The 23,511-nt window shown below is 43.1% G+C and overlaps 1 protein-coding gene across 2 annotated transcripts in view; it reads left to right on the plus strand.

Annotated features, from left to right (window-relative positions):
* The first annotated feature begins 1,005 nt into the window (after nt 1-1,005).
* Nucleotides 1,006-23,511, plus strand: part of IFNGR1 (interferon gamma receptor 1) — a 28,740-nt gene continuing 6,234 nt past the window's right edge. Inside the window, exons 1-5 of one of the 2 annotated variants that reach the window (XM_008263570.4) lie at nt 1,006-1,237; nt 17,873-17,987; nt 19,694-19,860; nt 21,279-21,451; nt 22,771-22,951. In XM_008263570.4, the coding sequence (XP_008261792.2) occupies nt 1,153-1,237; nt 17,873-17,987; nt 19,694-19,860; nt 21,279-21,451; nt 22,771-22,951 (721 nt within the window). In that variant the 5' untranslated portion in view covers nt 1,006-1,152. Of the gene's footprint in view, nt 1,238-1,315; nt 1,527-17,872; nt 17,988-19,693; nt 19,861-21,278; nt 21,452-22,770; nt 22,952-23,511 lie in introns of those variants that run through there. The other variant, XM_051854301.2, reaches the window with a different exon arrangement.

The raw sequence follows: 23,511 nt of genomic DNA on the forward strand, positions 1-23,511 counted from the left end.
AGATGGAGGATTTCTCCATCTCTCTCTCTCTCTCTCTCTCTCTCTCTGTAACTCTGCCTTTCAAATCAATAAATATTTAAAAGAGACAGTGTGATGTAGCTGATAATTCCTCGCTAGCTTATAGTGTCTTCATAAGATTCTGCTCTCTAGAATTTTCCTGAATGCTAATGTAATCATGGATTTTTTATCAAGTACTAATTGAATACCAATGATTTCAGCTCTAGGTAGTGAACCTTCTAGAAGGGAGAGAAAATTGACACTAATATGCATATTTTGATACTGGGGAAGGTGGAAAGTGCCATGAAAAAACAGCATGGCAGGGTGAGGGAGAGTGGGCTGCAGCTAGTTTGTGCAAGACTGTGAGAAGCAGAGAACTGAAGTAGGTGAGGTAGTTTGTCATAGGCATGTACAGCACCCATTGAACTGGGAAGGGCAAGGAGCCAAGGCCGCTGGCATGCAGCGGGAGAGACCCGGAATAGCAAATGTGGTCGGAGGCAAGAGTGCAAGAGCTCAGTGAGAGCTGCTTCAGGATCCTCTGTTCGACAGTTAACTGCTGAGAAGAATAAAGCAGCTATAAAGTTGATCTGGGTTATGCCAGTTTATACAAACGGGTTCACTAGTGACGCCTTAGCTTCCGGGGGGCAGGGGCGGGGGAAATGCAGGGATTGGAGGCGGAATTTGAGGACCATTCCTATCCTAAAATCTCCTGCTCCAGGGCGTCCAGAGACCTCTTGGACATCTAATAGGGCCAAACAAGGATTGTGGCCCAATTGTGTTTTAGGCAAAGTTCTGCGACTCCAGGGCACTGCAAAAACAGGAAGAGGAACTGTGGAAGGCAGACCCAAGTCGAAAGAACGTTCCCTTTGCGCCCCAGCGCTTCACCTACCCCGGAGCCCAGGGGACGACCCCACGTCGTTTTGCTTCGTGGGAGCCCTCCTCCGCTGTCTTCCCGCCCGCGCCCCGCCCCTCCGTCCTGACCCCACCCCCGCGGGCACGCCCCGCCCTGGCCACGCCCCCGCCGAGCCGCCCCAGCCCCGCCTCCCACCGCAGCTGGGTACTGGGCCGCGGAAGTGACGCGAGTCCGAGGCCGAAGGGCCCTGCCGCCGGGCTCCCGCAGGCGCTCCGGGGGTCCCGGGGTCCGTCCTTGGCAGAATGGCTCTCCTGGGCCTTCTGCTGCTCCTCACGGCGGCCGGGAGCAGCGCTGGGCTGAGCACCGCGGATCCGGAGCCGTCCTCGGGTACTGTCACTCGCGGCCGGGTGGAGACGGGAGGGAGCGTGGGAGCCGCCCCGACCGGGAAGCCCCGCCCTGCGCCGGCGGCCGCCGGGAAGCTGCGCGGGGTCCCGAGGTTTGCCCACCTGGCGCTCGCCCCTTGGTGGTTGCCAGCGCAGCGCGGCGCGACGCGGGCTTCCGTGCCGTCGGTGCTTGTGACCGGTGATTTCCTCCTCCGCCCTTGACCCCATGGGCGCAGCTCGTAGCTTCAGTGCTTTGTCCCTGGGGTGGACCCGAATGCTAGGGCGGGAGACAGGTGTGTTGTGTCGCGGGCCCACAGGGGCGGTCACCGGTGGCCTTGCGGGAGTCTGCGGGTGCGGGAATGCGTGCGCGCCTAGTGCGTTATGGAGGCGCGGCGCTGAGCCCCTCAGGCTCCCCTAGGCTCCCGGGAAGCGGAGCCCAGGTGGCTTTTCCAACGCTGGGAGGTAAGCGTGGCGCGGAGCTCGGGAGAAATCAGTGAATGCGCTGTGTCTCGCACGTGCACACTGTCTCAGGCTGGAGTGTCATCTTCAGTGTCCAGTTAGTAGCAGCTGCCCGGGAGGCCCGGCCTCCTTAATCCTGGCCGACTCCAGGCCTTGACCATCTGTGTTGTGGCCTCTTCTTCAGCGTCTGGTCCAAGTGCCCCGGTCACACCCAGCCCTTCCTTGGGTCGTGGAGTGCTGGGAAGAAGCGCATCGTGATGACCAAGTTCCTGGTTTCCAGAATCACAGTAACAGCAGCCAAGCGCTGTCAGTGCTACACACTCTTCTAAGTGCTGAACACAGCGACCCCGAAAGGTCGGCGCTATGGATATCTCTGCTTATGCGTGAGCCTTGGAGGCTCGGAGAGGTGTGCCCAGCTAGCAGGGGTCACTGCTGTTCCGTGGGAAGCTCGGTGGTGTGACTCTGGCATCCTAAGTTCGTTTTAACTGCTCAGCTATCTGCCACGTAGGGCAGGTTAGTTGTTCACGTGAGCCGTTGCAAAGACGTTGAGATAAGAACTTGAACTTGGGCAAAGGCTACTGGAAAGCAGAATGAGTGCTTGGTTCTGTTGGGGATGGGGGCGGGGAATCAGGAAAGACTTCACCAAGAAGGTGACCCCAACCTTGGTACCCCGGATGCAGAGAGATTTGTGTGTGCAGGATTACAGGTGGGAAGCAGCATGTTGGATGAGTGGAGTATTTAAGCATTGTCTCATAGACCAAGTGAGTGAGGGTGCAAGGAAACTGGGCTAGCTGCACAGATCACAGATAGGAAACAGTGAAGTGCCTCGCATACCACAGTAAGGGAAAGGAGCAGAGCTCTTGCTAACGGAAGCAAAAAGACAAAAGTATTGGCTCAGAGAATCCAAGAGCTGCTAAGCAGAAAACTAGAGGGCCTCAGGGAGCTAGAACCAGGACTCAAACTGCCAGAATTCACCATTTCTGATTTCTCACTGTCTGGGTGTTGACAGCAGGATCGGTGGACGGTGAGAGCTGCTTATTTTAACGTACTGCAGCTTCCTCCATCCTAACAAAGTTCCAAGGCAAGATTCTGATTTGCCCTGCTGGGTTCGGGTGCCGGCTCCCAAGGGAAAGACATGCCTGCAGGGCGGAAGAGGAGAGGTATTTCTGAAAGAAGACAGGAGCTGAGCCTCCAAAGGACTGTGCCCGCGACGCCTTGTGCAAGGCATTAGGCAGCCACTGGATGCTTTCCCAAAGGGAAATGATGCTATGCAGGATGCAGGATGCCACTGAGAAACCCCAGTTGTCTCATGAAACAGTTTGAGGGTCCATGCAAAGGAGGGAGGCCAATTAGGAGGCCGCTGCCTGCGGGGGAGGCGGCAGTACGGATTGACACGCCCAAGAGGGCGGTCTGAAGGCGTATTCAGCAGGCAGAGGCAGCAGGGCTCTGGTTGACGGCACGTGGGCAGGTAGGGGAAGGATGACTTAGGTTTCTGGGGTGGGCAGAGAGCTAAACCAAGCATCTGGCCCGTCCTGCTGAATTCACGGCCCTCCTTGTTGACCGGAATTTTGCCTGTCCTTCAAGCCTGTCCTGGGAGTGGGATTGCCTGCCTGCCTGCCTCTCTTGGGAGTGGCTTTCTGCTAGCCAGCATTTTATTAAACACAGGTGTCCGTGTTTTGATCGTGTATTTGCAATACAAGAGAACTGCAGAAAGTCTGTGGGGGAAATGAGGTTAAAAAATAAGTTTATTTTGGTGCAAAAAATTTTGAAATCCATGCATAGCTTTTTCATACTACATATTTTTCATGCCGTGTTTAAGGACACGCACATCCATTTCCCTAGATTTTTCACTGCCTTTCCGTAGCTGTGGCTTCCAGTTTGCAGTTGCACTCTGGGTACAGCTGAAGAGCCTTCCTTCCCATAGGGCGCTTGACTGACTTCTGTATTGTGTCAGACCCGCTTCTACACTGTTCTCTCACTTTGGAAGAATGCCCTGCACAGAGATGACATTTGTCCTTGTTTCCTTTGGCTTCCGGTTTTATTTCAGAAATTCAAAGTACCTAAGATCATGCGTTTTCATCATAGTTAGTGAATAGGGCATTACTTTTTTTTTTTCATTTTCTTTTGATTCATACAGACTTTGAAAGATCCATATTTTGGTTCTATATAAAAAAAGTGAACTATCACAACATTAGGCAGCCTACAGCAATATTTCATTATTTTATAAACTCGATGAATAATTAAAGGCTCTGTTTTAGTTGGAGAAAGAATCAGAATGATTTGAACCAGAATCAGATGAATTCCTGACTGAAAGAGGTTGGTTCCTTTTCTTATTAAGGAGCTGTCTTTCTTTTCAGTCATCCCACTGCGTAGTAATCAGAATGCGAGGTATCTGTTTAGCTTTAGAGGGATTATTTATTGTAATCCATTGTTCAGGTTTTGCAGTGGCCAACACAAAATTGTGACAGTGTATGCGAACCAGGCAGCATTACTTTAAGCGGATGCTTATGACAATGAAGTCATCAGAAAACAGTCGTATCAGGGCAGCATCGTGGCACAGCGGGTTAAGCTGCTCCCTGGGGCACTGCATCACATATCAGAGTACAGTTTCAAGTCCCAGCTTTTCTGCTTCTGGTCCAACTCCCTGCTAATGCATCTAGGAATGCAGTGGAAGATGGCCCAAGTACTTGGGCCCCTGAACCCACATGGGAAACCTGGATGGAATTCCTTGCTCTTGGCTTTGGCCTGACCCAGACCTGGCTGTTAAAACCATTTGGAGAATCAGCAGAGAGGGAAGATCTCTCCCTCAATGTATCTGTCTCTCTTTCTCTGTCTCTCCCTTTCTCTGATGCACTGCCTTTCAAATAAATAAATCTTAAAAAAAAAGCGTTATCTTCACTCCACTTTATTTATGACAGTTATTTACCTCTTATTAAAAGATCACAAATAGAAGCCGGCATTGTGGCGTAGAGAGTAAAGCCACCGCCTGCAATGGTAGCATCCCATATGAATGCTGGTTCGAGTTCCAGCTGCTCCACTTCCGATCCAGCTCCCTGCTAACGCACATGGGAAAAGCAGTCAAAGATGGTCCAAGTCCTTGGGCCCCTGCCATCCACATGGGAGACCCAGAAAAAGCTCCTGGCTCCTGGCTTCCACCTGGCCCAGCTCCAATCATGACAGCCGTCTAGGAAGTGAACCAGCAGATGGAAGTTCTCTCTCTCTCTCTGTAATTCTTTCAAATAAATAAATAAAACATTTTAAAAATCACAAAGATCTTTAAGCAGTGTTTCTTAATCAAACCAAGGAAACTTAGCATATTGTCAAGTCTATATAAATTCTCTTAGCCTTTGTTTTCTCATTGGTGAAATATGTATAATGATATTTTATGGTGATTTTCTGAGATAATTAATAAAAAGTTGAGCACATTGCATGTTCTGTAGTAAATGCTTAATATATGTCAGTGATTATCATTTAATAATTTGCACCATTATTTTAACAAATGTATTTTTAAATGTTAAATTGTTTTAGATATATAGGAGAAAGTGTTGGCCTTTTAAAAAACAAACTCATGTAAGTCAATATGAGAACTTTAAAATAGACTCAACAGCTAATGTAGTCTAACACCTTTTTCCTATTTTTGTAAACTGCAAAGCTCTAATTTTGTTTTTCTAATTCCTAAACTATGTCTCAACTTTGAATTAGTCCACAGGGAATTAGTCTTAGGAAATTACCTATTTCATGAACTAGAGTGTCCAGTCCAGTCAGAGTCCATGTCACACCAAACCAAGCTAGATGAAATCAGACTAATAGGAGCAAGAATAAAATGCTGGGTTTCAGGTCAGAAAAAGTATCAGAGCACATTTGTATCTGATAAGCCTTAGCTTGGGGGTGGTTTGATTGAAAGATATTGCAAGGGGCAAGGGGCGGGAGTTAATTCATTCCCAGGTCAGTGTAAACCCTCAGTATGCCTAGTTTTGAGAGAGAGAGAATTTCATTTACATCTCCTGCATCACTTTTGGGCTCCACATTTTAAGAGAAAGAAAGAGAGTGAGTGATAAACCAAAACTGGGCCTGAAGTCCAAAGACTGAAGCTCCACTCTGGGGATCTTGACCCAGCTGTGGAACCTTGATAAAGAGTAAGAAAGAGACCTGAGGGGCCGGTGCTGTGGCTTATCAGGTAAAGCCACTGCCTGCAGTGCCGGTATCTTACATGGGTGCTGGTTTGAGTCCCGGCTGCTCCACTTCTGATCCAGCTCTTTGCTATGGCCTGGGAAAGCAATAGAAGATGGTTCAAGTGCTCAGGGACCTTCACCTGCATGGGAGATCCGGAAGAAGCTCCTGGCTTCGGGTCAGCCCAGCTCCAGCCACTGCAGCCATTGCGGCCATCTGGGGAGTGAACCAGCAGATGGAAGACTGACTCACTTTCTCTCTCTCCCTCTCTCCCTCTCTCTCCCCCCCCTCCTCTGTATATGTGTGTGTGTGTGTGTGTGTCTGTAACTCTTTCAAGTAAATAAATAAATCTAAAAAAAGAGAGAGACCTGAATTATTTCAGGCACCCTCATCAAACCCTTGGATTTGAACCTACCTTTTTCTGATGATACATGAAAATAGTAGAAGGAAGTAGAAACGGACTGTTTTTCCTTTTGTTTCACAAGATGGTCAACATAGAATTCCTTTCAAAGCTCCGAAATGATAAGATATATCAGTTAAAGTCTTGGAATATCTGGAACATCATGTGTAAAAATGATCGAATGTCCTGATTCATCTTAAATCCAGGGGGAATGTTCTCCTTACTAAGATGAAAGTTGGAAAGCATTTTTTTTTAAATATCACTTCACCAGCACTATCAAGCCAGTCAGGATGACAATAACTCATATTGTAATTGTAAATACTCATGTATTATAACAAAGCCACAAAAACCCTGATCTGATAGTTTTCAGGTTTTCTGTCTGGATTACTCATGTCTTTCTTAGTTTGTAGTATCAAAAAAAAAAAAAAAAAAAAACCTTTTGTGAAAATGCACATGGCCCCATACCTTTAACATGGGACAGATGTTAGAGCTTTTCTCTGAGAGTTGTTCATTCAGAAAAGGGCCAAGATACTTCTATCGGGAGCATTTTTGTTTTTAAATTTTTACTTATTTATTTGAGAGGCAGAGAGAGAGTACATGAGAGTGAGCACTCCCATCTACTGGTTTACAACCCAGATGTGCACAACAGCTAGAGCTACCCAACTAAGCCAGGAACCTGAAACTCAATCCAGGTCTACCACATGGGTGGCAGGGACCCACTCCTGAGCCATCCCCTGCTGCCTCCCGGGATGTGCATTAACAGGAAACGGGAATCTGGAGCAGAGCTCGGACTCAGAGCCAGGCACTCTGATATGGGCAGCAGGCATCCTAGGCAGCATCTCAACACCTAGGGTGAACGCCACCACCCCCACCCCCCTTGAGTTGTAGAGTCAGACGACTTAACCCAGAGGAACAGCTTAGTGACTGGCCCTGCTGCCCTTCTATGTGCTCCCTCAGTTAGTTCTTCCCATAGAGATGTTGGGCAGCAGATTGCCCTGTCGGGGTCTGTCGTCAGTAGCTCCATTCTGCATATGTGTACAGTCTTTGTATGTTTGTGAGTTAAAGTAGGTAATGAACTCCTCACCCCTGGGTCAAAGGTTGTGGGGTGGCGCACAGGTGACAGCGCTATGCTCCCCCATCCAAGCAGAGCAAATCGCCTGTGTCTTCAGACTATAATCTACAGGTGTCTGTCGATTGTCCCCTCCCTTCATAGCAGTTACTGCAGAGCTGTGTGGGTTGCTGTGGTCCTGGCTGTCACATTGCTCCATCACCTGCTGATCTTCACCCATCCTCTCTGTCCTCTCCCTTGCTCTTTGTTCATATCCTGTGTCTCCTGGCTTACCAACTTGCTGAGAGAACACGTGGCTCTTCCCAGAACTCTCCTTCTTTTCCACAATGTAATTAGAATGTTAGGAAAAGCTGATTCTGCTTTCCCGTGTTTGGTTCTATTAAATCCTCAACTGTGAGATCTGGAGTTTTGTGAATTAGACCTTAAAGTGTACAGATAAAATACACCAAGTAATTCTGAACCCATTTACAAAAGCAGCATGAGTTACATGAAACTGCATCTGAGCATTTACAATTAATTGGAAAATTGTAAAGTTATTTACAAAATCACTCTCTGTAAACTCCACAGATATTTGCTGTTTCCACAAATATGTTTACTTATACAATGTAATTATATGATTAGAAGTTTATTGTAATCCTTAATTAGCTTAATCTGAATATGAAACTATTTAAACTTCAAGTTAACAAAATTCTAGAAACTTAATGGGAAAGTTACTCATGTGTTTATCACGTGATTTTTGGCAAAGGCAACCACAACCAGCTACATGTCTAGTAACTGCATGATTTTTCTTCTGGTAACATTAAAACCACAAGTTTTATCTACGGGGGTAAATAACCAAAAGTTTCTCTTTTAATCCTGTACTTGTTTCTGTCTGCTATAATTCACTGAAGCCTCTTTGTCCTACTACCATCTGTCTTGATTGTTTTGAAAGCTGTGATTTTTGTCCTTGCCGTAATCTAACCATTGTCAGACTTTTATCTAAATAATGGGAAACACAATTGGATTCCTTTTAAACACCAATGTAATACTGCACAAGTCTCCGCTTGTTTGCGGCTTTATAAGGTATGTTTCAAGGGCGGCTTCCTAATTACAAATGCACTTTATCTGATATTCAGTTGTGTAGATTGGCTTTTGTTGGTCTTTTCTCAAAGGAATTTAGCATTGAGTATGTACAATTGTAAAGTCATTTCTATTGGGAATAATTTTTTTTTTGACAGGCAGAGTGGACAGTGAGAAAGAGAGAGACAGAGAGAAAGGTCTTCCTTTGCCGTTGGTTCACCCTCCAATGGCCAATGTGGCCGGCGCACTGCGGCCTGCGCACCGCGCTGATCCGAAGCCAGGAGCCAGGTGCTTATCCTGGTCTCCCATGTGGGTGCAGGGCCCAAGGACTTGGGCCATCCTCCACTGCACTCCCTGGCCACAGCAGAGAGCTGGACTGGAAGAGGGGCAACCAGGACAGAATCCGGCGCCCCAACCGGGACTAGAACCCGGTGTGCCAGCGCCGCGAGGCAGAGGATTAGCCTGTTGAGCCACAGCGCCGGCAAGTATATACAATTGTAAAGTCATTTCTGTTGGGAATAATTTAAAAGAGGGGCTTAAAAGGAAGTGAAGGGCTGCTATTGTTGAAAATTGGAAGAATGAGCATTCTTGTGTTGTAGTAGCAGAAAGCTTGGCAACACTATTGCCTTCATAGCCATATTGTATTGTGGCATGTAGAAAATGTGCCTGATGAGCTGTAATCTAGCTCCCAAGAGCTCAGACAAAGTGGTGAAGGCCCTACTTTCTGCTTTTTTAAAAATTTTTATTTAAGTTATACAAGTTCCATGTATTTCATATGTACAGATTTAGGAACATAGGGATACTTTCCCCTTTACCCTCCCTCTCATCCAAGCTCCAATCCTTCTCCTCTTCCCTCTCACATACCAACTCTTAATTTTTTCAAAGGTTTCAGTTTACTTAATGATTGTATAGTTAACCCTACACTAAGTAAAAGAGCTTAACAAATATTATGAAGAAAAAAAAAACACTATTCCTCCACAGAAGAGACAAGGGCTGCAAACAATTATCAAATCTCAAAATATCCATTTCATTTCATTTCTAAACATTATATTTTAGGTACTCTATTAGTTACCCTGAATCAGGGAAACAGTGATATCTGTCTTTTTGGGACTGGCTTATTTCACAAAGAATAATGGTTTCCAGTTGCAACCATCTTGTTGTAAAAGACAGGATTTCATTTTTTATAGCTGAGTAGTACTCCATAGTGTATATATAGCATAATTTCTTTCTCTAGTCAACAGTTGATGGACATCTGGGTTGATTCCATATCTTAGCTATTATGAATTATGCTGCAGTGAACATGGGAGTACAGATAACTTTCAGATGCTGATTACCTTTTGGTTTGGTTAAATTCCCAGGAGTGGGATGGCTGGGTCATATGGTAGGTCTATATTCAGAATTCTGAGTTATCCTCATACTTTCTTGCATAATGGCTTTACCAGTTTGCATTCCCACCTACAGTGGATTAAGGTACTTTTTTCCCCACATCGTTAGCAACATTTTTGTTTGTTGATTTCTGTATGAGGGCCATTCTAACTGGAGTGAGGTGAATCCTCATTGTGATTTTGATTTGCATTTCCCTGATGGCTAGTGATCCTGAGCATTTTTTCAAGTGTTTTTTGGCCATTTTAATTTCCTCTCTTGAAAAATACCTGCTCAAGTCCTTTGCCCATTTCTTAACTGGATTATTTGTTTTATTATTCTTGAGCTTCTTGAGCTCTTTATAGATTCTAGATGTTAACCCTTTATCAATTGTGTTGTTTGCAGATATTTTCTCCCATTCTGTCAGTTGCCTCTTCATTTTCCTGAGTGTGTCTTTTGCAGTGCAGAAGCTCCTCAGTTTGATGTAATCCCACTTGTTAATTTTGGTTTTGATTGCCTGTGCTTCTGGAGACTTTTCAAGAAATCTTTGCCTATGCCAATGTCTTGCAGAGTTCCCCAGTGTTCTCTAGTAATTTGATGGTATCAGGTTGTAGATTTAGGTCTTTGATCCATTTTGAGTGGATTTTTATATGAGGTGTAAGGTATAAGTCTAGTTTCATACTTCTGAACATGGAGATCCAGTTTCCCCAGCACCATTTGTTGAAGCAACTGTCCTTGATCCGTGGATTGATTTTAGCTCCTTTGTAAAAGGTAAGTTGGTTGTAGATGTGTGGATTGATTTCTGAAGTTTCTATTCTGTTCCATTGGTCTACCTGACTGTTTCTGTGCCAGTACCAGGCTGTTTTGATTATAACTACCCTGTAGTATGTCTTGAAATTAAGTATTGTGATGCCTCCAGCTTTCTTTTTGTTGTATAAGATTGCTTTAGCTATCCAGGGTCCCTTGTGCTTCCATATGAATTTTTTTTTTTTTTTGACAGGCAGAGTGGACAGTGAGAGAGAGAGAGAGACAGAGAGAAAGGTTTTCCTTTGCCGTTGGTTCACCCTCCAATGGCCGCCGCGGCCAGTGCACTGTGGCCGGCGCACGGTGGTGATCCAAAGGCAGGAGCCAGGTACTTATCCTGGTCTCCCATGGGGTGCAGAGCCCAAGTACTTGGGCCATCCTCCACTGCACTCCCGGGCCACAGCAGAGAGCTGGCCTGGAAGAGGGGCAACCGGGACAGAATCCGGCGCCCTGACCAGGACTAGAACCCGGTGTGCCGGTGCCGCAAGGCGGAGGATTAGCTTAGTGAGCCGCGGCACCAGCCTTCCATATGAATTTTAGCATGATTTTTTTCTAGATCTACAAAGAATGTCATTGGTATTTTGATTGGGATTGAATTGAACCTTTAGATTGCTTTTTGTTTGTTTTTTGACAGGCAGAGTGGACAGTGATAGAGAGACAGAGAGAAAGGTCTTCCTTTGCCGTTGGTTCACCCTCCAATGGCTGCCGCAGCCAGCACGCTGCGGCCGGCGCACCATGCTGATCCGATGGCAGGATCCAGGTACTTCTCCTGGTCTCCCATGGGGTGCAGGGCCCAAGCACTTGGGCCATCCTCCACTGCACTCCCTGGCCACAGCAGAGAGCTGGCCTGGAAGAGGGGCAACCGGGACAGAATCCGGTGCCCCGACCGGGGCTAGAACTTGGTGTGCCAGCACCGCAAGGTGGAGGATTAGCCTAGTGAGCCACGGCGCCAGCCCTAGATTGCTTTTAATAGTATGGACATTTTGATGATGTTGATTTTTCCAATCCATGAACATGGAAGATTTTTCCATTTTTTACTGTGTTTCTATTTATTTCTTTAGTGTTTTGTTATTTTCATCGTAAAGATCTTTGATATCCTTGGTTAAATTTATTCCAAGGTATTTAATTCTTTTTGGAGCTATTGTGAATGGGGCTAATCTTAAAAGTTCTTTCTCAACCAAGGCTCCTGATTTTTATGTATTGATTTTATATCCTGCCACTTTACCAAACTCTTTTATGTGAGCCAATAGTTTCTCGGTAGAGTCTTTTGGATCCTCTGCATATAGAATCTTGTCATCTGCAAATAGGAATAGTTGATTTCCTCCTTTCCAGTTTGTATCCCTTTGATTTATTTTTCCTACATAATGGCTCTGGCTAAAACTTCCAAGAATAAATTAAATAGCAATGGTGAGAGTGGGCATCCTTGCCTGGTTGGGGATCTCAGTAGGAACGCTTCCAGCTTTTCCCCATACAGTAGGATGCTGGCCATGGGTTTGTCTTAAATTGCCTTGATTGTATTGAGGAATGTTATTTCTCTACCCAATTTGCTTAAGGTTTTCATCATGAAAGGATGTTGTATTTTAACAAATGCTTTCTCTGTATCTATTGAAATAAGCTTATGATATTTGTTCTTCAGTTTGTTAATGTGACATATCACATTTACTGAGTTACAAGTGTTGAACCATCCCTGTATATCAGGAATAAATCCCACTTAATCCAAGTAAATGATCTTTCTGATGTGTTGTTCAATTCAGTTTGCTAGTATTTTATTGAAGATTTTTGTATCTATGTTCACCAGGGATGTTGCTCTATAGTTCTCTTTCTCTATTGTATTTTTTTTTTCTGTTTAGGAATTACTCCTTCATAGAAGGAGTTTGGGAGGATTCCCTCCCTCTGAATTGTTTTGTACAGTTTCAGAAGAATTGAAATTTGTCCTTCTTTATTTTTTTTAAACTTTTATTTAGTAAATATAATTTTCCAAAGTACAGTTTATGGATTACAATGGCTTTTTCCTCCCCATAACTTCCCCTCCCACCCGCACCCCTCCCATCTCCCACTCCTTCTCCCATTCCATTCACATCAAGATTCATTTTCAATTCTCTTTATATACAGAAGATCGATTTAGTATATATTAAGTAAAGATTTCATCAGTTTGCACTCACACAGAACATAAAGTGTAAAATACTGTTTGAGTACTAGTTATAGCATTAATTCACATTGGACAACACATTAAGGACAGAGATCCCATATAAGGAGTAAGTACACTGTGACTCCTGTTGTTGACTAAACAATTTGACACTCTTGTTTATGGCATCAGAAATCTCCTCAAGTCATGAGTTTCCAAGGCTGTGGAAGCCTTTTGAGTTCGCTGACTTCGATCTTATTTAGACAAGGTCATAGTCAAAGTGGAAGTTCTCTCCTCCCTTCAGAGAAAGCTACCTCCTTCTTTGATGGCCCATTCTTTCTACTGGGATATCACTCTCAGAGATTTTTCATTTAGGTGTTTTTTTGTTTGTTTTTTTGTTTTTGTTTTTGTTTTTCGTTTTTGCCAGACTGTCTTGGCTTTCCATGCCTAAAATACTCTCATGGGCTCTTCAGCCAGATCCGAGTGCCTTAAGGGCTGATTCTGAGGCCAGAGTGCTGTTTAGGGCATCTGCCATTCTGAAATTAGTCCTTCTTTAAATGACTGGTAGAATTCAGCAGTGAAGCCATCTGGTCCTGGGCTTTACTTTATTGAGAGGGTCTTTATTACTGATTCAGTTTCCATCTTGTTTATTGTTCCATTTCAGTTTCTGTGTCTTCAAAACTCATTTTTGTTAAATTATAGGTGTCCAGGAATCTATCCATTTCTTCTAGGTTTCCAAAATTCTTGGCATACAGCTCTTTGTGGTATAGTAATTCCTGATGATTCTTTTTCTTTCTGTGGTATCTGTTGTTACATTTCATTTTTCATCTCTCATTCTGTTGATTTGGTTCTTCTCCCTCTATTTTGGCTGGTTGGGCCAATGGTATATCAGTTTCATTTATTTTTTCAAACACCAGCTCTTCATTTCACTGATTTTTTTTATGTTTTTTGTTTTAGTTTTGTTTTATTTCTTCTGTAATTTTAATTTTTTCTTTCTTCCTACTAATGTGGGGTTTGGTTTATTGTTGTTTGTGTAGGTCCTTGAAATGCATTGATAGCTCATTCATTTGATGCCTTTCCAATTTCTTCATGTAGGTACCAATTCCTGTGAACTTCCCTCTTAATACTGTTTCAGCTGTATCCCGTAAGTTTATTTTTTTAAGATTTATTTATTTATTTGAAAGGCAGATTTACAGAGAGGCAGAGGCAGAGACAGAGAGAGAAAGAGAAAGAAAGGGAGAGAGAGAGAGAGAGAGAGAGAGGTCTTCCACCCTCTGGTTCACTCCCCCAACAGCTGCAACCATCAGAACTGCGGGAATCCAAAGCTTCTTCCAGGTCTCCCACATGGGTGCAGGGGCCCAAAGACTTGGGCCATCCTCTACTGTTTTCCCAGGCCACAGCAGAGAGCTGGATCAGAAGTGGAGCAGCCAAGACTCAAACCAGTGCCCATATGGGATGCCAGCACTGCAGGCAGCAGCTTACCCACTATGCCACAGCGCCACCCCCTCCGATAAGTTTACATATGATGTATTGTCATCTTCGTTTGTTTCCAGAAATTTTTTTGACTTCTCAAAAGATTTTTTGATTCTTTGATTTCTTGTATGACCCACTGTTCATTCAAGAACATGTTGTTCAGTCTTCATGTGTTTGCATATGATCTGGAGATTCTTGATTGTTATTTCCAGCTTCATTCCATTGTGACCAGAGAAGAAGTATGGTATGATGTGATTTTTTTTTTGAATCTGCTGAGACTTACTTTATGGCCTACCATAAGGTCTGTCCTAAAGAAAGTTCCATGTGCTGGTGAGAAGAATGTGTATTCTGCTACTGTGGAGTGAAAAGTTAAGGCTGTTTGGTCCATAGTCTAGAATAGCTTTGTTGTTTCTTTGTTGATTTTCTGTCTAGTTGATCAGTCCACTGATGAAAGTGGGGTGTTGAAGCTTCCAGTATTTTTTTAATTGGTGTCTCTCTATAAATTCATTCACATTTCTTTTAAATAGCCAGGCTCCCTGTAATTGAGTGAATATACATTTATTATAGTCAGATCTTCCTGCTGAATTGATCTCTTAATCATTACGTAGTGCCCTTTGTCTCATTCAACAAGTTTTGTGTTAAAGTCTATTTTGTCTGCTATTAGGATGGCAACACCTGCCCTTTTTTGCTTTCCATTAGTATGGAATATCTTTTTCTACCCTTTCACCATCAGTCTGCATGTATCTTTGTTGGTGAGATCTGTTTCCTATAGGCATCAAATAGATGGATCTTGTTTTTTATTCCATTCAGCCAGTCTGTATCTTTCAACTGGAGAGTTGAGGCCATTTATATTCAAGGTGAGTATTGATAAATGACAACTTGGCCCTGCCATTTTTCCATAAATACTCCTGTTGTTTACTTTGCATTTCTTTTGTACTTTTACTGGAGGATTTTCTGCCTTCACAGTCTTTTATAATCATGGTTATTTTCCTGTGTTTCTGTGTGTAGCACATCCTTAAGCATCTTTTGTATTGGATGAGCGATGACAAATTCTTTTAATATCTGTTTGTTTTTGAAGGCCTTTATTTCATCTTCATTAATAAATGAGAGATTTGCAGGAACAGTATTCTGGGTTGACAGTTTTTTTCCCTTAAGACTTAGACTATATCTTGCATTCTCTTCTAGCTTGTAGGGTTTCTGATGAGAAGTCAGCTGTGAGTCTAATTGGAGATCCTCTGAACATAATCTGGCACTTCTCTTGTGCACATTTTAGAAACTTTTCTTTTTGTTTTACTGTTGAAAGTTTGACTACAGTGTGTCATGGCTAAGATCTTTTCTGGTCCTGTTAGCGTTCTGTGTGCTTCCTCTGCTTGGATGTCTGCTCTTAATCTGGTAGCAAAATTATATTTATTTGCATGAGTGTTATTTTCTATTAATGTTGAATTGAATCCTAGAGTCGGAAGTGGTTTTTATTTCTACCTAAACTATGAATTGTGAACTTTTGGGGACTAGATTGTTACAGGAAATTGACGTGCAAACATACCACAGTGGTATGCATACATACCACGGCTATGTATGGCTATAGGAACTCTTATCAAAACCAGAAGAGAGGAGCCAGGGCTATCTGGCAGGACCAGGGCTTTGTAGTTCACCTGTAAGGAAGATGCTTAGAGAACCAAAGGTAACAGGCACCAACAGTCATCAGCAGTGTTTTAGGAAACCTAAGTAGAAAAGTGTCTGGTTATTGCCCACAGAAAAGTCCAGTCAGTAATGTGCAAAATATTTGAATCTAGGAGACACCCCCACCCCCAGCCAGCTTCATAATCTCAACCTTTTTTGTGCAAATTATTCTACTACTTTGGTAAATAAAATGGAAGTTGGGTATTTTGGCAGTAACCAAATCTCATCTGGGGGGCATGAGATACACAGTATTGGTCTAAAATAGTCTTTCCCTCTAAATACATAGATACAGAAACACACCCCTTAAATTATGACTGTCAAAAACCAGATTTCTCAGCCTTGGCACTGTTGGCATTTGCGACTTGGCTGTTTTCTGTTGTAGAGAATTGCTCTGTCTCCTGTAGGATATTTAGTAGGATCCCTGACCTCTATGTTCTAGGTGTCAGTCTTACCAACCCCCTCCAGATTGTGAGAACTAGAAATGTCTGCAGACATTGCCTAATGTACCCTTGCCAAGAACCACTGCCGTAAAGGAGAAAAAAAAATTACTAGAAAAAAATTTGTATATAGTTCACGTTATCTACATGGATGATTCTTGGTTCACGTTCTGCTTTGAAAAGATAATACATATGCTAAATAACCATAAACTAAAGCAATGTGCCAGTGTGTACTTGACAATTAGAACTTTAGTTTTTGGACAAGTGTAGTTGCCATCAACAGGAAGCCAGTATCTTACATATATGATGTTAATACAATCAGGAAAGTACCCAGGATTTTTAATGTCCAACTCAAGAAATATTTTTCTCACTAAAGCAGTCCACTTGTTAGAAACCTGCAATCATTTTTATCATCCAAGGAGCATGAAAAAAATACATAAAATTCTGGTGCTCTCACGATTATTGAGGATGATGATAAGTTATATTTAGAAACTACTATGCTTGGCTACATTGCCAGTTATTTATTCGTTTTTACATCAGTAAATCATATTTAATAAAATTTTCCAGCTTGGTAGGGTTGAATGACCTTAAATTTGGGGTCCTATGACTAACTCTGTCCACACCTTCTTGTTAATGAAGAAATGAAGGGAAGGGGTGAGATGTGTGTGTTCAGTTTTGCAAGAAGTGGTGGACGAACAGAGGAAAATGGCTGCTTTTGATAAGTAGATTATAGTTTTGTTAGTGTCTGATTAAAGATGTTAAAATGACTTCTACCTCTTCCCTAGTGAGTCTTCCAAGTTTCATCAACAAAGATTTTCCAAAATAGTTTATAAGAACAAAGACAGGAAAGATGTTTTATAAAAAGCCCTATAATATCTCAAAGAGCAAAATTTTGACACAACTGAAATGGTCAAAGGCTCTTGCAGTCAATCTTTAGACATTTATGGCTGTGCTATCAACAGGGCCTTCAAGATATAATAGTACTAGATATAGGGTTGAGAGCCTGTTGATATTTAAGAATGAGACTGGCCCATCCTTGTCATAGCCAGTTCTTTAGGCATTGGATATAGTATGTGGCATCAAATATGAAAGATTGTAGTGATTAAGTGAATTGAGAATTATTATTATAATAAGCAATGCATTTATTTATAAAAACTTCTAAAAGATTCTGGAAATTCATTGCATCAGGTTGAGCATTCTTAATCAAGAAGTAAGAAATCTGAAATGCTCAGAAAACTAAAACTTCTTGAGCAACAGTTCAAAAAGTTTCAGATTTTGAAAAATTTCAGATTGCAAATTTTCAGATTAGGAATACTCAGCTATGCCCAAATATTTCAGTGCATAAGCATTTCAAATAAAGGAATGTAACATGCATTTATTTCCCTTATATCACAATGATGCTTCTATAATTTAAAATGAATCAACACATTTCTATATATTTTTAATAAAATAATTTTCTAGGAATCCATTCTTAATTTAAATAATCTTAGCATGAATTCCACATTTCTTCACATACACAAATTTGACTAAAATAGCATCTTACAATAAGGCTTTGTAATGTTAATAGTTTCTTACCATTTTGCTTTTTGAATCTCTTGCAGTGCCTAAGCCAACCAGTGTTACAGTTGAGTCCTATAACTTGAACCCAGTCCTGTATTGGGAGTACCAGAACATGCCAAAGACCCCTGTTTTTACTGTTCAAGTGAAGACCTATGAGTAAGTGTTGCTCTTTTATGCCTGTGCTTCTATCTGAGCCCTCACCTATTCTGTCAACTCTTTGTGGTCCTCCCATCATCCTTCCCTCCCATGTGGCAGAACTTCCTGAACTACTTACAGAATTCCAGATTGGTAAAGTTGTAATTACATCTTGCACAATACTTCCTGCCTCCTATTTCTTCTTCCTGTCAAAATCCAAGTAGAGAAGCACCACTAACTTGTGAAATTTTAAGGCATGATAAACAAAGCTGATAGGCAAGATGTCATCTTCCTCTAGTGAGTGTGTAGGAGAGTGTGTGTGTGGGTGTATGTTTTTTAGTAGAAAGCTATAAAATTCAAACAAAAAATTTTTAAAACTGTTAGGAGTCTTTGAAATGTGTTTGATTCTATAATTAAGTAATATCTCTCCTAATGCAATCTAGAGTTGTTTAAAAAGCAGTTTTAAAAACAGATATGATTTGTAGAAGACCTATATTTTGAATTGAACACCTTCATTGTAAAGGAGTTTGTATTTCAGTTGACCTTTGAACAACACAGGTTAGAACTGCATGATTCTGCCAATACATGGACTTTTTTCAACAATTTGAAAAACCTCCTAGAGGAACCATGTAGCCTAGTTGGAAAACTTAGGAAAAGGTGAGGTATGTCATAAGTGCATCAAATATAGTCTGCCTTATAATTTACTACCACGAAATATGCACAAGTCTATTAAAAAAGCTAAAATTTACCAAAATTTTCACTTGCACTTTCTAGCCCACACATGGTGCCCTTAACAGTCAAGAGAAATGTGAACACACATAAAGATGCAGTACTAGGTGGGAACTACATAAAATTACCTTATGGTTTACTGTACTGCTGTCATAATTTCATAGCCACTTCTTATTGCTATTGTGGTAAGCTCTAGCACTCTGAGTAGCTGCCTAAAACAGTATACAGCACTCATTCTCTGAGCAGTTCATCTCTCTAAATTGTATATCTTGGTAAAAAGTGACCTCTCATGGTTTCACATTTTTTTAGCCACTGTAAAGTATATATAACACAGAATATCTGGTTTTGTTTTTAAGACTTATTTATGTATTTGAAAGTCAGAATTACAGAGAGGCGGAAGCTGGGGAGTGGGGGTCTTCCATCTGCTGGTTCACTCCCCAGATGGCCACAGTGGCTGGAGCTGTGCCATCTGAAGCCGGGAGCCAGGAGTTTCTTCCAGGTCTCCCCCATGGGCACAGGGGCCCAAGGACTTGGGCCATCTTCCACTGCTTTCCCAGGCCATAGCAGAGAGCTAGATCGGAAGTGGAGCAGCCAAGACTCAAACTGGTGCCCATATGGGATGCTGGCACTGCAGGCGGCAGCTTTACCCACTAAGCCACAGTACCGGCCCCCAGAATATATATTTATCAACTATTTATGCTCTTGGTAAGGCTTCCAGTCGACAGTAACCTATTAGTACTTAAGTTTTGGGGGGAATCCAGATTATCCTCAGATTTTCCACTGGTGGCATCTGATGGCCATAACCCCCAATTGCTTAAGATATCTATACTTCTAACCAAAGAGCAGGGACTTCCTACTTTGTGTGAACTTCTCCATCCTGTTCTTATTCAGCTCTTTATACCAGCTCCATGCTCTGAATGATGAACAAAGCACAGACGGAATGTTCAAGTTTATACGATAATAAAAGCTACTATTGTGTGTATTCCTTTCTGTTTTAGGAGTGCAGTGTGGCTTGATGCCTGCGTTAATATCTCTCATCACTACTGTAATATTTTTCACCAAATTGATGATCCATCAAGTCCTCTGTGGGCCAGAGTTAAAGCTAGGGTCGGACAAAGGGAATCCATGTATGCAGAGTCAAAGGAATTCACTTTATGTAAACAAGGTAAGTAGAATGTATACACATGCAAATTTGAAATTTGAAAGCACTTGTACATGTCCTAGGTATATTTTTGCTTTTGTTCATACTTACCAAAGATAATCACAAAGCCAGGGAAACATCTGGAGGAATACCATCAGTATCTTTCCTGTCTTCCAAGCCCCACAGAACAGGGTTAAGAGGCAGCAATTGCCTTGCCCCTTGTAAAGCATTACATGGCCCCTGCGTGCAAGTCCAGATCAGTGTTGGCCAGCTGTCCTCTGCACCACCCTTTCATGCACAATTTTCTCTGTCATTCCTTTCCTTTTTTTTTTTTTATTTGACAGAGTTAGACAGTGAGAGAGAGAGAGAGACAGAGAGAAAGGGCTTCCTTCCATTGGTTCACCCCCCAAATGGCCACTACGGCCGGCACTGCACCAATCTGAAGCCAGGAGCCAGGTGCTTCCTTCTGGTCTCCCATGCAAGTGCAGGAGCCCAAGCCCAAGCACTTGGGCCATCCTCCACTGCCCTCCCGGGCCACAGCCTCTCTCTCCTGGATAAAAGAAAGCTCAGGCACTCGACAGCTCCTGAGTGGTCTAGGGCTCTGGGGCCTTTCCTCCAGCTCCACGCCATTCCTCCCTCAGCTTCCCTGCGTTGTTCCTTCAGCCGCCGCCTTGCCAGTGCTCACCCAGCTTTTCAGGCTGTGCTGGCTCCGTCTCTGCCATAGGCCCTTCCTCTCCTTACCTTTCACCAGTTGCTAGTCTCCAGACTCCATGCCCTTGTCGTCTCATAAGCACATCAGCTCTGTGTCATTTTTCTCCCACAGAGATGTATCAAGGGCCTAGTATGTGCCAGAAAGCATGCTAGGCCCTGAGGATGCCCAGGAGGGGTGCAGTACATATGTGACAAATAAATGGTTCAGTGACGCAGCCCTACACGTCAAAGACATAAAAAAAAATTTGTCAGATACGTTAACATCTAGCTCTGGTTCTCACAGTAAAAGTTGCGTTTAGTAAACTTTTATAGAACTTTTAGTGAGGGAGGATAACCAAATGCCTTTTTGAAGACTTTTTTAAATATAGAAACCAGGCTTCTTAATCTACAGAAACAGGGATAAAGGAAAAATTTACTTGATGGAGCGCCTACTATATCAAGCCCCTGACTTTTATGACCGGTTGTTTTCCTGTAGAACTAGAAATGAAATTAAACTTCTAAAGAAGAGCTAAGATGAGAGTGGTTCTGGCCTGAAGTCCATTAAAGTTTTCTTTACTAAGGATACTTAAAATATCTTCTAGATCTTTGTGGAGAGTGGTTTAAATGTAGTCCTGCTGTTGAACAACAGAAATGAAAAATCAGTAGTTTGAGTCACTGATTCTGATTCTCCTGTGAAATGTTCTCTGAAGTTCCAAGGCCAGCACTAATGATACCACCCCTCCTTCCCCCAGGAAAGATTGGACCACCTGCACTCAACGTTAGGAAGGTGGACAACAACATTGCTATTAATATATTTCATCCTCTAATTGTTATCAATGGAGAAACGCTGGGAGCCATGTATGATGAGGACAGTGCCTGCTATGCATTTGAGTACCATGTGTATATAAGAGTGAAGGGCAGTGAGGTATGTGCTTCTCTTTCATTTTTTCCAAAATGAAAATTAGTCTGTAGCTAGCTTAAGTCATTTCTGAAAATTCAGGCAAGCGTAGATTTTGGTAAGAGAAAAGTATGTTGGAATGTCATTAGAAGGCTCTGGTGTGGACTGAGTCACTCTGAGTGTTCAGTTTTTCCTGGCCTCGTTTAGCACGTGGCCGTAATGCAGGATTGTACCCTGTGTGCCTCCATTTCTCCACTGCTGAGATGAGGCTATTTGAATTTTCTTCTTCTTCAATGGTGGTGATGTAAAATAACAGGCAGCTGTAGTTTGAATAAATATTTTTGAAAGAAAAAGTCAATTCTACAGCTGTGGGGGTACAATGACATTACTCCGGCACTGGTGATGAGAGCTATTCTGTTCCATCAATTCTCCATGGCATTGCCACTCATTTATGTAACAGATACTTCTCAGGCGCCTACGTGTGCCTCCTGGGCACCGGGAGGACAGCAGGGAGTAACACAGACAAGATGATCAGCAGGGAAGGGGCTGGGCAGCGCAGGTGGGGGCGTTAACTGGAGATGTGGCTGCAGGAGGTCTGGCAGTGAGCCCCGTGGACATGGGTGAGAAGGGCGTTTTCGGCCCAGCACCGCAGCAGAGACCCTGGAGGATCGAAGCCCACCTGGGAGGGGTGGAGCAGGGAGGCCAGTGGGCAGGGCCGGCGAGCAGTGAGGGCAGGGGCTGGCGCACTGGGGTAGGTCTCTGCAGGCTTGCCAGGTTTTCACTGAACCCCCAGGGAGATGTGGCACCTCTGGAGAGAGGTGAGCAGCAGAGTGCCGTCTGGTTTAGACCGGAGAGTATCACTCTGGTTGCTAGCAGGGTCGTCCTCGAGTAGAAAGCCCCTCATGTTACTCCACTGCTTCAAATCGGCTCACGAATCTTCTGTGGCTGCAGAGTAACTTCTAACTCCCCTTCCGTGGCATGGCCTGGGAGACTCAGATCTGGCCTCCTGGGTCCACAACAGCCATTGTCTCTGGACGAAGGAACGTCTGTTGGTTTAACAGCTGCAGTGAATATCCCTGCTCCTCAAGGTGTTAAACTTCACAGTCCCTGCAAGGAAGATTTTGATGGATACACGTCATCATGCTGTGCTGAACCTCTTGTCTGATGGCAAAGCTGTTGTCAGTCATGTTCAGTATTCATCATCCGTGTTTTCTTTAGGTGTTTGACCAGGATAAATATGGTGTTGGGTTTGTTTGTTGTTTTGTTGTTGTTGTTGTTTTGTTTTGTTTTCAGATTGAAAGAAGCCATGCATTTTCATTGCCTTTTTTTCTTTTTTTTCCATATAGAACACAGATAAAAAACAAGTTAGCGACCCCTGCGATGAGACCCAGTGTGAGTTAAGTATACCAGTGTCCTCGCTGAACGCCGAGTATTGCATTTCAGCAGAAGGCGTCTCAGGCAGGTGGCATGTTACAACGGAGAAGTCTAAAGAAGTCTGTATTGCCATTTTCAATCGTAGTATAAATGGTAAGTTCTTGCCATTTAAAAAAATATGTGGAGAATGACAGCTAAAATGGAGTAATGTGGAAAAGAGACAAATTTATCTGCAATTTCAATACATTCCTTTCTAAAATATTCAGAAGTTCCATTCCTCAGAGATGTTCAACATTAAAAATAGAATAGTTTCTGGAGCTGGTGCTGTGGTACAGTGGGCTAAGCCTCCACCTGCAGTGCTGGCATCCCAAATGGGCACCGTTTCATGTCCTAGTTGCTTCACTTCCAATCCAGCTTCCTGCTAATGGCCTGGGAAAGCACTGACACATGGCCCAAGTGCTTGGTCCCCTGCACCATGTGGGAGACCCGGAATAAGCTCCTGGCTCCCAGCTTCCAATCAGCTCATCTATGGCTGTTGCAGCCATTTGGGGAGTGAAGCAGCAAATGGAAGACCTTTCTGTTTCTCCCTCAACCTGTCTGTAGCTCTACCTCTCAAATAAATAAATAAATCTATTTTTTTAAAAAAGAATAGTTTCTCAGGCATTAAAAAATCCAAAACAACCAATACAGAAAATCCTATGATAGACTTTTGA

The sequence above is a fragment of the Oryctolagus cuniculus genome, chromosome 5 (assembly GCF_964237555.1).
Source record: "Oryctolagus cuniculus chromosome 5, mOryCun1.1, whole genome shotgun sequence".
NCBI classification, from domain to species: Eukaryota; Metazoa; Chordata; class Mammalia; order Lagomorpha; family Leporidae; genus Oryctolagus; species Oryctolagus cuniculus.